This window comes from Acanthaster planci, linkage group LG04, assembly GCF_054643075.1.
Source record: "Acanthaster planci isolate LZ-2023a linkage group LG04, COTS_SCS, whole genome shotgun sequence".
Classification (NCBI taxonomy): domain Eukaryota; kingdom Metazoa; phylum Echinodermata; class Asteroidea; order Valvatida; family Acanthasteridae; genus Acanthaster; species Acanthaster planci.
The window spans coordinates 8414723-8429893 of record NC_141780.1 but is presented as its reverse complement, the minus strand read 5'-3'; the positions used below and the strand labels follow the sequence as shown (position 1 = coordinate 8429893).

Sequence of the window (15171 nt, the reverse complement as noted above, 5' to 3'; positions counted from 1 at the left end):
TCCCTCGCTGCACTAGCATAATTAAACTGAACCCATGCATGACTCACCTTTAGATAATTTTGTTTGTCGTTGCACATGTTGAACGATTTGTTCACAGAATCTAGAAAGAAATCGGTGAAGACCAGTTTGATGCGTCCAACAGGAGACAAATGCTCCAGCTCATAGAAATAAATGTGCGAGCTTGACGTGGGATGGCGCAAGGGAAAGCCTGGGGATGTCACAGCACCTGACGATGAGCAGGAATGGTTGCCTTGGATGAAGTCAAAGAAATATTTATAATCTGTGAAGGTAACAGAAAAGAAAAGAAACCATGTTTATTTTGAATGGTCATCACTTTGGGAAACACAATTTATCAACATGCATGTGTTATATTCAGACTTCAGGAACAAACATTAATTTGTGAATTTTACCAAGGTACTGTCCCACAGGATGAGACAGTGAACTGCCAATTGTTCAAACAATCTGTCTGGAGCAGAAGAACCCCCTCATTGGTTGAAAAGAGCTGCGTTGGTTGGGGGTGTTCATGTGGGGATGCAACTGTGACATGTGTATTTCCTTGTCATTCGTGAACAAGCGAAGTTCAGTTTCAACCAAGGAGCCTCCATTGCCTAAAAAATAGCACCATCTCTTGGTCCAGATTGAGGCCCATAGAGTAATAGGGGTAATAGTGAATAGGACAGTAACCATTCCTGACAAGTTGAATTATAAGAAAGGACACACTTAGGAGAATTTATGACCTCCTGCCGCCAGGTGCATGTGGTTTAAAGATGTAGTCTATCATTTGCAGTTATCAAAAAAATTAGCTGACAAAAGCTGAAAAAAGCACATTAGGCTCAGTGTGATGGGACTAAACTCCCTGTGAAATTATCCTGATCTGAAAGCTGTCCTTGGCTAAACGTGTCAAACAGTACATATTTGGAAACTGTTGCCAGTAGTTCGTTCGCAAACATACACGCATGCATCAACACAACACATATGCGTACAGTTACTATAATTCCTCAGTTCAATGCATGACAATGCATTAAGTTCAACTGAATGAAAATGTGTCCCAGATGTTGAATTCGGGTGCAATTCAAACTGTGACTGAGATGCAATCTTTGAGTTGAAATCAACATCCTAGAATATTGTTTTACTCGGAATATCTAGTATTCACTGAGCTAAACTTCATCCGATTAATTGTTCTTTAGGTATTCTTGTTCAGATTTTGAGTACGTTTGTTGCCATAAAAGAACATAATGCACAAATGACAAATAATGGACTGCACCTTTAACCACTGGTAAGCTTGCTAAAGCTGGCAGATTCATATCTGATACAGCAAAAAATGGGTATCGTAATCAATGGTAATTCTCAAATGTCACTAACTTGTGGCAGACTCATGCTTGATTTGTGAACCAGCACTTAACAACTCATAAACCCTGATTGATAAATTTATTTCATCGATAATAATGATCGACGTAAGTTTCAACCATAATGTTAATAAAAAAATGCATGTGCATGCATGATACAGTTAATATGGGATTGTATGCATTTTTTCTGACCTTCCTAATGCACCACATGATTAGTGTCAAATTCCCTGAAACCAATGGACAAAAAATATCAATACAGCCCTCCGTTATCAAATATAAAGAGACTTGCACCCTCAGCACTATAGTGTAGTGTAAATATGCAGACAGCAACATCAAACTATCTCTGATGACAACATGTACTCATTCAGTTGTCAATAGGCCCAGTTGTCACAGTTGGATCAAGTTCAGCTTAGCCGACTGACTGCATCAAGTCCTCAGATAAAGTAGGCCAATACCAAAATGGACAGAGACATGATGACGGGTGCACACAATGGTCCTCTTGTTCCATACTTTTGGTCTAATTGTTCCTGGTGTCTGAGAAGTTAATACATGTACCAGATGTCAAAAACAGCTGACTATCCGCTAAACGTGATACATCAAACACTTAAGTACCAGTTTAGATGCCAGAAATGGTATGACCACCTGAAAAGGGCACTTCAGACGAATTGGCTGTGAACTTCAGATAAAAATTGCTTTTGTATTTTGGTTTGGGGGGGTTGTTAATGTTGAATGGCATCACACACTGTCTCTTCAGTGACTGCCTACATCTTTATTATTAACTGGTGAGATGTCAGCGATCATTACGACCATATTGAAACTATGCTCAATGGAGACAAATTTAACTACAGTAGGTCTCCTTTCATTGCGATATCAAGTATTCATACAATGTTTATTCAGTATACTATATACCTTTTGCGTGAAGGTTTACTTTTCCCCTTTTAATAAAATAGCAAACAGCACAGAGCATGCTCTGGCTGCTCCTCAATAATATCGATAATGCTTCATTACACAGATAATCATTGAGAGGTAGCTTGTCTTCAGAGTAATAACTAATACTTTGAAACAGAATTCAGGAATTAGTGCATGAATATAAAGCCTGTAAAAGCATAACAGCCCTTCACAAATCTCTACTTATCCTTGAGCAGGGTCATCTATATGGCCTTATTTCATTTTGCTAATTACCAGGTGGCCATTATCCCTATTGCTAATGCTGCAGTAATGACACTCCTAATTACAGCAAAGCCAGCCAAGGCCATCATTCTATATGAGAGAAGCCGGGGAAAATGATCAGCCTCTGCAGGCTTCAGGCAGTGGACTGAACATGAAGGGGGCCTCAGACAACAATACTCTAATTTTTGGCAAATGATGAGGGCAATCTAGTAGCTCATCTAGGGGGAAATTTCTGAGGGGGTATCCAGGGGTGCAAATATTTGTTCAAGGGGTCAATGAAAGCAACTCAATTCAAATTTTCAAAATGGGGGGAGTGGTAATGGAATTCCACTGGGACGGGGAGACACAACCCTGTGTGCCCCTGGAAGTTTCAAAGCCAGTGATCTGAATTTGAGATGCAGCAGCAAAACGGCATTTCACAACAGCGCACCTCCAAGAGTTTGCAACGCATTAGCCAATCACAATGCATGAAATCTGTTGACCCAATGTGTGTTTGCAAAGGGTCAACAAATGTCATGCATTGTGATTGGCCAATGTGTTGCAAATTCTTGGAAGCGCACTGTTGTGAATCGTCTGTGTTGTATACAATGTCCTGTCTGTTTTGTGAAAATGTTGTTCCTTTCTTTAATTTACACAGCCAGCAACTCTGTAGATGAGTGATTTTATATCTAGTTGTAGCTACTCTGTCATTTGTAACAAATATTACACAACTGAACAAAACAATGACCATTACTCAGAAGCCAATTAAGTAGCACGCTTCAACTGGCGTAAAAATGTTTGAAAATCCAATGAGCCAGTTCAGTACTTATAATTCAATAGATCATGTTCAGAATATAGCTCACTTGAAAACACCAACAGCACTAAAAACTGGTCCTGTCGGCCCAGGCTTTACACTGACTCACCCGTGCTGAACTCTTTTGTTTTGTAAGGGTGTGATATCAGGTGCTTTGTTGTCAAATGACTTGCCCTTTTGAAATACTGAAACTGACTCATTAAAAATGGTTAATTACAGGTACCATGTCAATTTTCTGTAAAAAAGCTTTATATGTCTAATTCCAGGTGGCCAGAAGCATGCAGAAAAAAAGTCTTTTATTTGCAAAACATTGCGTAATACATTCAGGTAGGCATCACAATGCCTAGATGCCTCTAGCTACAATGTACATGTACGTGTAGGTACATGTACTTTCCTGCTTGTAATGGTTCACTATCAAACTACAAAATTGCATTCTACTCCAATATTTAGGAATGATTTCCAATGTGAAATGTGTCAAAGGATGGCTAAAATTAGGACTTTTTTAAAAACACTGGAACACACGAGTAGCGCAGATACTAAAACCAACTTAATTCACAACACACTGTCTTGTACACGTGACACATCCGTGATCGGTAGATTGCTGATCAAGCCACAAGCAAAGTGCAAACTGACAAAAAAGACAACAGAAAACACAGCAAGAATTAATCTTAGGACTGAAAACATTCACCAGATATATATATGCGCATACTATTACTATTCCCTTTGTTAACTGCAGTTGGTACCAAACTACCATCATTTATAAGCCTTACATCTGCATGGTTACCAGATTTATAACTTACAGGCTTACTTGTACATATGCTTGTGAATAAAACATTTCAGGAATGAGAGGGTAGAAAGTAATGTTAAGTTTGTGGCACGGCGTACTCATACATGCAGTTCATTGTGTTGTGTTGGTATGCATCAAGGGACATCAATTGCATTTGACGGTTGCAGTGGACAGCCTGAACAGGAATTGGGTATGCCACACAGTTTATTGATTGGTTGTTCATACGCCTGGGCAGTTATCACAGATTGCTCTCAGCTTTTCCCTCCTGATGCCCACTGGAGAATTCATCAAATAAATAGAGACAGAAGTACACATGGGGTTGTTTTATTTTCACCCAGAGCTGATGTCCCGGGCATGGCATGATTTTCCCAGGCCAGGTCTCGGCTGTGAAATACAGTCTTTTTCACGAGCCGGGTTCAAGAAGCGAACCTCATTATACATGCAGGTATAAACAAACCACAGTATGTGCCGTGATTCTTGCTGAATAAATCATCATTTAATGACCAATGGATAATAGATACAGTCCCTAATGGAAGTGTACAGGCTGTGCCATTAAGCAAATGCACTCTGGGCACAGATACGAAACTTACTTACGGCTGGCTTTCGTCCTTGCCATGCTTAATCGAATGCAACAGTAGGCCCAAGTGAGCTCCTTCAAATTCTCTACTTTGATGCAGCATCCATATTCAGGGTTCCAATAACAATAAGCCTGGACTTTTGACCTTAAAACAAGTTCTCTATTTGTGGGTTTCTCAATCAATACTAAGCAAGTTAAATGTAACTGCTTCTGATTTTCTTAAAGGAGCTAAGTAAAGCGGTGGAAATATTCATGAGGCCCTTACAATTCTCTGCCTCCCACAATAATAAGTTTTGCTTCTAAGCTCGTCAGTTCTCCTAAAAACTGAATACTTATGGAAACCCCTTTTTAGTAAAAACAGCTCACCTTTGATGAGACTTACAAGGTGACAAGAGGATAGAAAATATGAAGAAAAACCAGTGGTGAAATCCATACTGCCAACGGGAGAACGAGGATGTAACCATCCTAACACAATATTGTCTGACAGTAGAAATTTGACAAGAAACACAACACATGTATGTATATGTTGTAATCTCATATGAAATGGAACTTTAACAGTTTTTGTGTTTGTGCCATGTTTTCATTTTTTTTTCTTTTAATGTTTGGGATTTGGTGCATTTCAACAATTGAAAAACAGCTTATTATATAAATGTACCAATAGCAGATCTGAGGAACGGTATTTGCACCAAGTGACAACTCACCCTGCACTTTTCAATTTTAAAAACAACTTTTGGAAGTAAGACGCCTTTTATCTGACTTTGAAGTAACTTTGAAGACACTTAAATATAACTTAAATAAGCCTCACTCATATGTTTATTTCCTATAAGGGCACCCACCCCACCCGCTTGCAAAAATGCCAGGGAACCTATCCCTTTGTAAGTGCTACATTCACAGCAAAATAATGAATTTATATTTCTCAGCACCGACAAGCAGATTCAGGGAGAAGGCTCATTCCCTCACCCCCCCACAGTAAGTGGGGGTATGAATTCCTATCCTCCTGCAACTTATGCCAAACTTGGAAAACATGGTCCACAGTCATAAATTGTGAGAAGTGGTGCTGACAATTTGGCATAGGTGAACTACACTGACTTCACTGATAAGCTAACAAGAAATCCTGCACTGTTAAATGTACATGTACGTTGTATTTAGTACTGTTTTCATAAGATGCCATTTTGTATGAGATCTGTACAACTGAGCAGCAATTTTACCAAGGAGACCTCAATCATTGTAATTAACAGCATGACTGGGTGACTGGGATACCCTTTCACGTGACATACATGTAGTATTAACCCTTGTAACAACTGTCAATATTTCATCATTCAAATAATAGTTGTGCTGGTTATTTGGATGCATTTTCCCTTTTTTTCCCTTTTTTGGGGGGAGGAGAGGAGGGAATAATTGAACCAAACCATTTTGTTACAACTCCTTCATTTTTGAAGGCACAAAAGCATGCATCACAAATGCCTGAAGAAGTCAAAACCCCACAAATTCCTAGCAGAAACCTTTTCAATAGGTGCTGGCCATGCAAACAAAGGCAAATGGTTTTGATAGTTAATAGTGTCATATCACCACATGTTTGGAGAAATTGACTGAATAGCTACTACTAAAAAATGGTCTGGTAGTTAGCATCAACTTTAATAATGACTGTAAAGCACTGCCAAAAAAGTAAGGATGCAGTGACGTATCCAGCTCAAGTTCCCTATATCTTTCTGTTTGAATGTTCTAACACTTTAGAACACCCTTCCTTTGATGGAAGGAGGGTTCTTTTTCAATAAAAAAATTGGACAACCACTTCAGAAAAAAGCTCCCTTTTATCCCCCTGGATTCAAAATGTAAACATGACACTAAAAAAAATATATCAGAACTGAAAAAAGGGGGGATCTCAGAGATGGACTGCTAGCTTCTTCATTATCGTTGAGTACACTTTTCCTTTCTAGGTAGTGGATGTTTTACAAGCTACATCACTAAAAAAAGTAGTAAGTGTATTCAGTTCTCCATCAAGTACATAGACAAAAACTAACAACTCCCATGATTACATCAACTTTTGCATCATCATCTACAAAAACAATACATGAATCAATGTAAGGGTAAAACCCGTAATCAAATTTAACATATTCCCAACAAAAAGTATGCACATCTTGAAATATTTGTATTTGTCAGTATATTTACTATTTTTACCCCTTGTTTCACTGCATTTATTTCTATTGGATTTGACAAGAAAGTACTTGAATATCTGAGTATTCATAACAGTATTTGACAACATTGTACTTTTCAGGTAATTTACTTTTTGACCCACAAGAAATACCAGTAATGTCTGATGATAGGCAATATTACATTTCTCTCTAGTCTTGAATGAGCTTTATGTTAACTTGAGGTGCAACACACAACAAAAGACAGCATCTCGACAGCACCATACTTTATCTTCATGGTGTAAGCAAAGACAGAAATAACCGGAAAACTGGACATCAGACAAAAAAGGGGGTATGGCAGAAATGTTTTCTGCATGTGAGGGACAAGGTTAATCATTTTAACATCAAATTAAAGACCAATAAGCATGGTAGGTTGATGGCTCCTCGATTGATTATTGATTTTGAAGACAAGGACAGATAGGGACAGATGAAAAGGACCCTGGGGACAGAAAAAGAACAGGAGAGACATCTGTGTAGGGGCAATATGTCAAATCAAATTTGTCAAAAAATCTTATTCATTTATCTGCATGTAAAATGAGCAACTTGTGACCCTGAGAAACTGAGGTTTGAAAGGCTGATCTTGCTTTGCCCATGGTACATGTTCATCACAGGGAAAAATGGCAACATCCACCTTGCCAAATGGTAGCCATGTTGCACAAAGGCTACAAAACTCTGACAGATATATGGAAGATTTATGTTTTGTTGTTTGTCTGTTTTTTACAAACATGCTTGAAGCTGGATTTTTTCCTGTAAACAAATGTAGTCTTTAAATGGCTTCTGAATGCATCTGTGTGGTAATATTTAACAATGATAGCTAGATGATTAACTGCAGGTCATTATGCCAGAAGTCATTGAATTACAAGTAATGCATAAACAAAACATTTTTTGTGTGTGAATGGGCGTGTGCACATCAAACACTTATTTGGCAGCAGGCCAGTCAAGTAGGATGTGCCAAGTACACGTACCACACAGAATGGTTGGCTTACTGTATGAGCCATAAACTTACAGATCATCCAAATTTGTAAGACGAGGGATCACAATATTTCTCTGTGACTTACTGTGGCAAACCCTTTAAATGGAAATAAGCACATAAGAAATGCTCCCTTGTCTAGCACTGACTGAGACTGAATCACTGAAGCTAATCAATTAATTATAAATGATGCTCAGGATACACAAAGGAGAGGATTGTTTGTCTCCTGAAGAGTGAGTCAATGTTTCTCGCAAAACACATACACGCAGGCATGTACCAAGAATATAGACACCATCCAATCTGTTATGATTATTCAATCGCCCAGATTAATGTTTGGAAAAATTGTCCCACGCTAGAATTAACTGATCAGAAAACAGACATGGGACTGTTTCAACAATTTAGATTTTCTTTTTAAGTTAATAAACTGAGCCAAGTCCAAGCACTTAGCTCAGACAGGTTCTAAAGGCCATGACACTGGGTCAAGTTGAATCAAGTCCAAATTGGATTCAAGTTCAAACTTGAGTACAAGTCCAGACTCAGTAAGCACTGGTCACTTTTCATAAAGGCAACAAAGTTGTGTAACAACAGCATCCACTGTTATTTCATGGCATGATGACAATGAAACACAGACAATTGTGACTGCTCACCCTTTTGAAATTGTAAACGTGCTATAATGGAACCAAAAAAGTATAAAAAGCAAACTATGACCTAGAGAGAATCATCTGTAAGCAAATCTTAGGGGCCAAAAATCCTTCAATTATAGTTTAAATTGGGAAAAAGTACTGGTATGATAGCAATTAAAGTGCATAATGATGCCAAGAGTTTCTATTGAATGTTGGATAGTTAATGCAACAGGTAATCAGAGAAATTCCAAGCAGAATTGTGCATATATTTTCAAACATGTAATTGTATAATTGCATGATGTTGCCGGGTATACTTGTTGACCCTCTTGTCTAGTTCCTATGCATACTACCGTACATAAATGAATGGTCCAACTCACCTGTTTATAAAGTGTGCAAATAGAGAGCGAGTTTTTTTGTTTGGTGAAAATCATGTTCGACAGGGTGAAGAAAGCAATCGATTTGTAGTAAAAAAAATGGCCTTGGAATGCTTAAAACCCCAAATCAGTGCTCTCCATCAAATTCTATGTGGCCATGATTTTTTTTTTCAATGATTTATCCACTTGATGGATTTGTAAAGAGTGCGATTTTCCAAGCGGCACCATTTGTCTTTGATACCTTGAGCAAAATACATGCTCCTGGAGGCAAATGGGACAAAGTGTTGGTGATTGTCACCCGGGCTGTTGAGAAGATCAGAGACATGTCAGCCTAGTGGGCCTGGTGCAGGGCAAATGGCCGGCCGGGGACGCAGGCATGCATGACCCACGCAGTAGCTTCAGTAATGTAATGTAATATACCTAATCAGTGACTAGCCAGCTTATTACTAAACCATGATTCCCAAAAGTGCACATGAGCTCTTTTATTCTTGTGACCTATCTACTGAATGATGCATATAGGTCACACACTGTTGCAAACAACGATTCCCAAGATATACCATCCTTTGTGGCCTCATGTACGTGTGTACAGGTCCCCCGAGCCGCTTCACTGTGCAGCCAATTGGCAGTGCATGCTTAAACACTGCACCACTAAGGACATCTTGAAACTAAGACTACAAGGAAAACTGGATACGTATTATTCCATAATTTTATGGTAAGACTGTATCTCTCACGACTGATCTCACATCATCAACTTGAATCCTTAGACATATGCTGTCTACACGTAGGTCACCTATCCACCAATTTTTAAGCAACTACGGCAAATTTCACTACACACTACAAATGAAAATGCACCGTTTACAATTTTTAACCTGCCACTTGGGGGAGCTGGAGAAATTCATGATGTCTAGTCCCATTTTTGAACAATATTTGTATCTAATTAATACATGTACATGTAATACCAATAGACTTATGACCATGACAGTAAGTACTCATATCATTTACCAATTTCAAATTCATGTACATGTAATTATTAGACATATCTGGTTTCTAACAAAAGCAGAGGTCAGGTGACTTTCTGTACATGACTAAAATGATGACCTTAATTAACTCTATAACTTGCCACAAACAGCAAGATGAGGTACACAGTTGATTTTATAAGGATTTTCAATGATTAAAAATATTAAAAATTAATTGCTTGTAATTTGACACCCGATGACATCATCACAACGTCACCCTTATAAGCACACCTCAGAATCGGGGTTGATGTTCCTTCCAACTTTCAAGTTTATGCATAATACCTTGTCGAAACATAAGCCCCAGAACATGTCCAGAAAAAAGGGCAGAAAAGAAAAAAAAATGGAATTTGACAATTTCAAATACATGTAGGTGATTGGCTTGAGCCCAATCTCCAAATCAGATGGAAAATGTTAGAAGAGATAAACATAATCACCGCGGTGGATGATGATGGAAAATGTTGGTAAAATGTTTAAAAACATCTACCACTTAAGGGCCTGTATCAACTGTCACATTCAATTGGAGGAAGCTTGAAGTGTTTACATTTTTAGATGCTTTCTTATGTGAAGGTCTTCCAGTTCTAATATTTGTTTTAATCGAAAATGATATTTCTATTTTTCTGAAGTTACATCTTTTTTTTACACGTATATAAGAAGCAAGCACAAACAACAGTCTAAATCATTAATTCCAATGAGCAGTATGTACATTTAGTCATTTAATGTTTTACTAACTATCTTAAATAAATTAACCTATGACAATCCTTTTAATCAATTCAAACTGCATTAGCTTTGCAGACATGTGTACACATGAACCATATATTACATTCTTACTGCTGCAGCATGCCATTTCCAAATTAATTGGATAAATCCCCATGTTTATTTTATCTACAGCAAGTTTAGTATTTCCACACAGCTTTAATATACCCCAAGGCTTGCGCCAGCATGATAGAATTTGCATTCTTTGCTAGTCAGATGTCTGTTGGACGTCGGCGTCAAGAGGTGGAAGCCCTCCGGGACACTGAGGCTTCTGCATAAATATCTTGCCATGTGAAATCTTCTCAACCTTTGATGTCCATAATTCCTGAGAGATGTTATCCGGGAGGGATGCGAGTGAAGGATCTGTGAATTGATGTCCCGATATCCATCCCATACCTCCTGCCATTGGGTGTCAGTGACCCCTGAGGGAGACATCGCCGTTTCATACAGCCACTCGGATAAAAGTGGAACTTGATGGGTGGGGGGGAGCAACCGCAGGCTTTCATTCAAATTGAATTGATTTACCTCATGATGAAAGGGAAATGGCAACGCCAAGAGAAGTGACTCACAGGGGACAAAAATCAGGCCATGTCTGCTTTCATGACAGTGGCTAACTCTGGGATAAAGCTACGTCTTACTTTCCAGAAACACAACTCTTTAAAAGATACATCTTATAAATTAGTACGTGTAGCTGGCAACAAATGCCACTACCATTGTAGAATATTCCTTCCTCCATGATCAGATTTGCTCTCTGACAGTTACATTTCTAGAGTTTCAGGGCAATTAAACTAGGTAGTGAATGACTGCTGCTGATGTTCGCCAGTGTGACCTAAATCGGCATTGGAGATTGTAACAGTAGACACTGTTCTCTGCCTTGAGCAGTGTAATTGAATGGCAATGCCAAGATATCTAAAAAGAACTCTCTTTCCTCACTCAATTATATCCACACTTTCCTCTCTGGATTGACAGGGCATGAATAACAATTTCCCATATTTGGAAAAATCCCTAAAAACAAATGGCTGCAGTGCTTGCAGGATTGAATTTAGCTTGACTGTAATGCAAAAGCATAGTTAGAGAGAGTCTACCTGGATTGACCAGAAATCAAGGAGAAATCACACAAATACAAATGAACAAACAACTCCGGTTAAAAAAAAACTGATTTCTCTGACCCCTATAATTTTTGTAAGGAATGTTTTCACAGATGTGCAGGAAGCCAATGTACTTCCAAGGAAATTGAATTAATGAATTTCAATGTCAGCTATGTTCCCTGAATTGCACAAATCCTTTCAAATCCTCCGGGTAGATGGTGAAGTTGTTCCAACTAGCAGCAAGATGGCCGTTTAAGTGGAGATTTATTTTTTCAAAACATCTTTATTAGTTTGTGGTAAAAAAAAAAATCGTACTAAAGTCTCCAAATAGATACAAATAGCTGATATGGTGTAGGGAAGTACTGTTTGGAGAGGTCCCTAAAAACAACAGACATTTCAATACCTAAATACAGACAAAACAAAGTGATTTTGTTCACATGTATTTTACCTTTACTGTAATTTACCATAAACAGTTCACTACAAATTGTAAGGCAAACCAATTTTGACTGATATTCATGTACATTTACTAGTATGTACATGTACATGTAATTCTCTTCTAAAGTGCCACAACATTATTGGGTGCTTTGACCAGAGTCAGATGAGGGTTGGATACAGAGTATAAGGCAAGCAGCCAAAAATACAGCGGTATAAGGCAAGCAGCCAAAAATTAACAAAAGAAACCAGAAAAACAAACAAATCATGATTACTTCTGATTTCAGAAGAAGAAAGATGTTTGCTTCACAAGATGAAATGTCAATGGAAGTAGGCCAATGACATGACTTTCTACACGTAGGTCTATACAAATCTTAATTTAAAAAAAAATCTGTTAAACTTCACACTCATGCTGCTGGGTACAAATACCACAACAAATGAGATTAAAACCCCCTGCCACAGACACTGCTGCGTGGCAAGTGTTGCTGTACATCAGTAAGTAGTTGCTATGCATTGTGTCGCTGATCCTGTTAGGCAATTACTGATGGGAAGAAACGTCGCAAGGGTGTCGGGATGTGGGATTCTTCAAGGCATCCTGCAATGTCTGTGCATAACTTTGTGAAGGTGAGACTGCAGTTCCCTGCAGGGGACGGTATTATATTAAACGGCGGATGTTTGCTGTGTGAAACCATGACAGAATCGCAGGCGGGAATTCAAAGAGCCATTTGCAAAGATTTGTTGCATTCATGTATGCTAATCCTCTTAACTTAAGGCAAGGGCTTTCTCTTGAATACTGCTCATTGAAGCAATGCAGTTGGTCGTATTCATCTTTTGCAATTGTTTGTCAGCAACCTTCATGTATTTTTCACAGTCAAAAAAAAGTTTTATCACTTAAAGAAACTGTCCATGTAAATTTTAAAGTCACTCTTTCTAAACTCTTCAATGCAGGGAATACACACACAAAAAAGGCATGTAAGAAATGCACTGTAGACAGTTTGACAAACAGGTCAATGGTTGCCAAAATATTGTAAAATTTTTGCAACAAAACATTATATTGCAACTTTACAATCATTTAGTCTGGCTCTGTTAAGAAAATCAGTTAACTGCATCTGCACTGTTTAATGTGAATTGCTGCAACAAAAAAGGTACAAAAATTTAGTTCTGGGTTTTAAAACTTACTAAAATATGTCTGAACCTTAGTGTGACATCCATGTTTCTATGCCTTTGCTGCATTATGAACCATCCTAAGATAGAGCACTGAGAAATGAAGAACATTTTTTCTGAATGTCAACATCGCAGACGATGTTTTTCAATGAATTTCTACATTTAAATTGCTTTCAATGATACATGTACATCCCAGGTGTCTTAAATTCCTCAGTACAATGACCATGATGCCATGACAAATTTGTCGAAGAAACATGAAAAGACAGACAGCCACTTTAATTTAAAAGGGCTCATGCAATGTAGTTCTGTTCATTAAGTTCTAGTGCGTGCTCCTTCCATTTCAATCTGATTTCAATTTTTGTCATGCCATTTTAAGGACATTTTTATTTTTATGCTAAAATAAATTTTATTAACACTGTGATGTCATCTGAGACAAAAACTTCAGTGTTCCAGCTATTTTTGTACTAAACTTTGATAGAATTTTGGCTTTTTTTGGGTTGTTATAAACTATGTTCAATTTGGTGATTTGTTGTCTCATCAGTTTGTCAATTCTCACAAAAAATTTCAATGAGTAAATTTTGGGCTCATAATTTGATCCAAAATAAAATCCAAACGAGTTGTGTCTGCCTGTAATGACATCCTAACAAACAGTGCAACCATTTAAGGGAAAGCATGGAAACATTTAAATGTTTAAGAACAAGTACTTTGCAAAGAGACTAACCGAGAGATTTACCTACATTTGAGAGGAGTAGACAGTTATACAAATGTTTCCAAATAAAATTTACAGCATGGACACTTAATAAACAGCTTGATCTTCTGCAATGTCTCGCTGAGCCTGCCAAAAAATGTAATCAAGCCCAAACATGAACATGAACCAGTCACACCCTTTGCAAAGATTTTGCCAATGAATATTTAATGGCTAATTTAATTTTGATGGGATTATTTTGGGGGGCATCATATTGCATGTTACTGTAATGGTGGAAAAGTTGCAAGCTACCAGTAGAGTGAGAGACCTGGGCTACAGTCATGTCCAAGCAAGTAGACAGATACCAATATCATGTTACATATGCATAGTGTGCATTGTCAGTTTTATTCTGTAGTATACTGTCCCTCAAGGCTCAAGGGCTCTTCTAACAAGCTGCAGTGACTTTTTTCCCAATCTTGAAGTATTTAGTTTACACTGGCAATGTGTACTGTTATATATCCCTGCCTTAGTTTCATACTAAGGCTACTAGCTAGGCCTACTGCACTGTACATAAAGCTATAAAGCACTGTTTTCATTTCACATCCAAAGCTTTTACACTTTGGCTGTCTCAAATAACATTTGCACTGGTCGTTCAAATCTTGAACAGGATTACAGGACTACTGTATTGTTGATTTACCCTAACATGGCTTGGCCCCTAAAGTCACGCGCTTTTTTGTTTCTTGTCTCATGAGCAATATTTTTGGCTCAAATTTCAGTTAGTGAAACTTCATCAAACTCCTAATATTCTGATTCATGAATCTCAATTTTACATACCTGCTACAAAGTTCAGATGACATTATATTTTGCCCAATTTTCAGGTTTTTACGATGTGCAAAATGAACTCTTTTGAAATGTGCCCAAAAATAGGAAAAGAATTTTCTAACAAATTTGTGGATGGGTATTTGAGTGGAAGTAACGATGCTTTACAAAAATTTATCAATTTATCAATTGTGGGATTTTCTGAGATTTTTTTTAGTGCGTCACGTTAGGGAACACTCAGCTGAATTCAAGCCCAATTTCCCGACATCGACAGTTTTGGATTTTCATAATAAAGATGAAACAAGAAATTGACTAGAGTGGGATTTGAACCTACTGCCTCCGGAATATTGTACCCGTGCCCTACCAACTGAGCTATCCAGCCAAA

The 15171-nt window shown here is 37.9% G+C and overlaps 1 protein-coding gene across 3 annotated transcripts in view; it reads right to left on the bottom strand.

Moving 5' to 3' along the window:
• Window positions 1–15171, bottom strand: part of LOC110974918 (uncharacterized) — a 114710-nt gene that overhangs the window by 79115 nt on the left and 20424 nt on the right. For all 3 annotated transcript variants that reach the window (XM_087135423.1, XM_087135422.1, XM_022226885.2), the window contains exon 3: window positions 48–280. In XM_087135423.1, the coding sequence (XP_086991549.1) occupies window positions 48–280 (233 nt within the window). The remainder of the gene's footprint in view (window positions 1–47; window positions 281–15171) is intronic.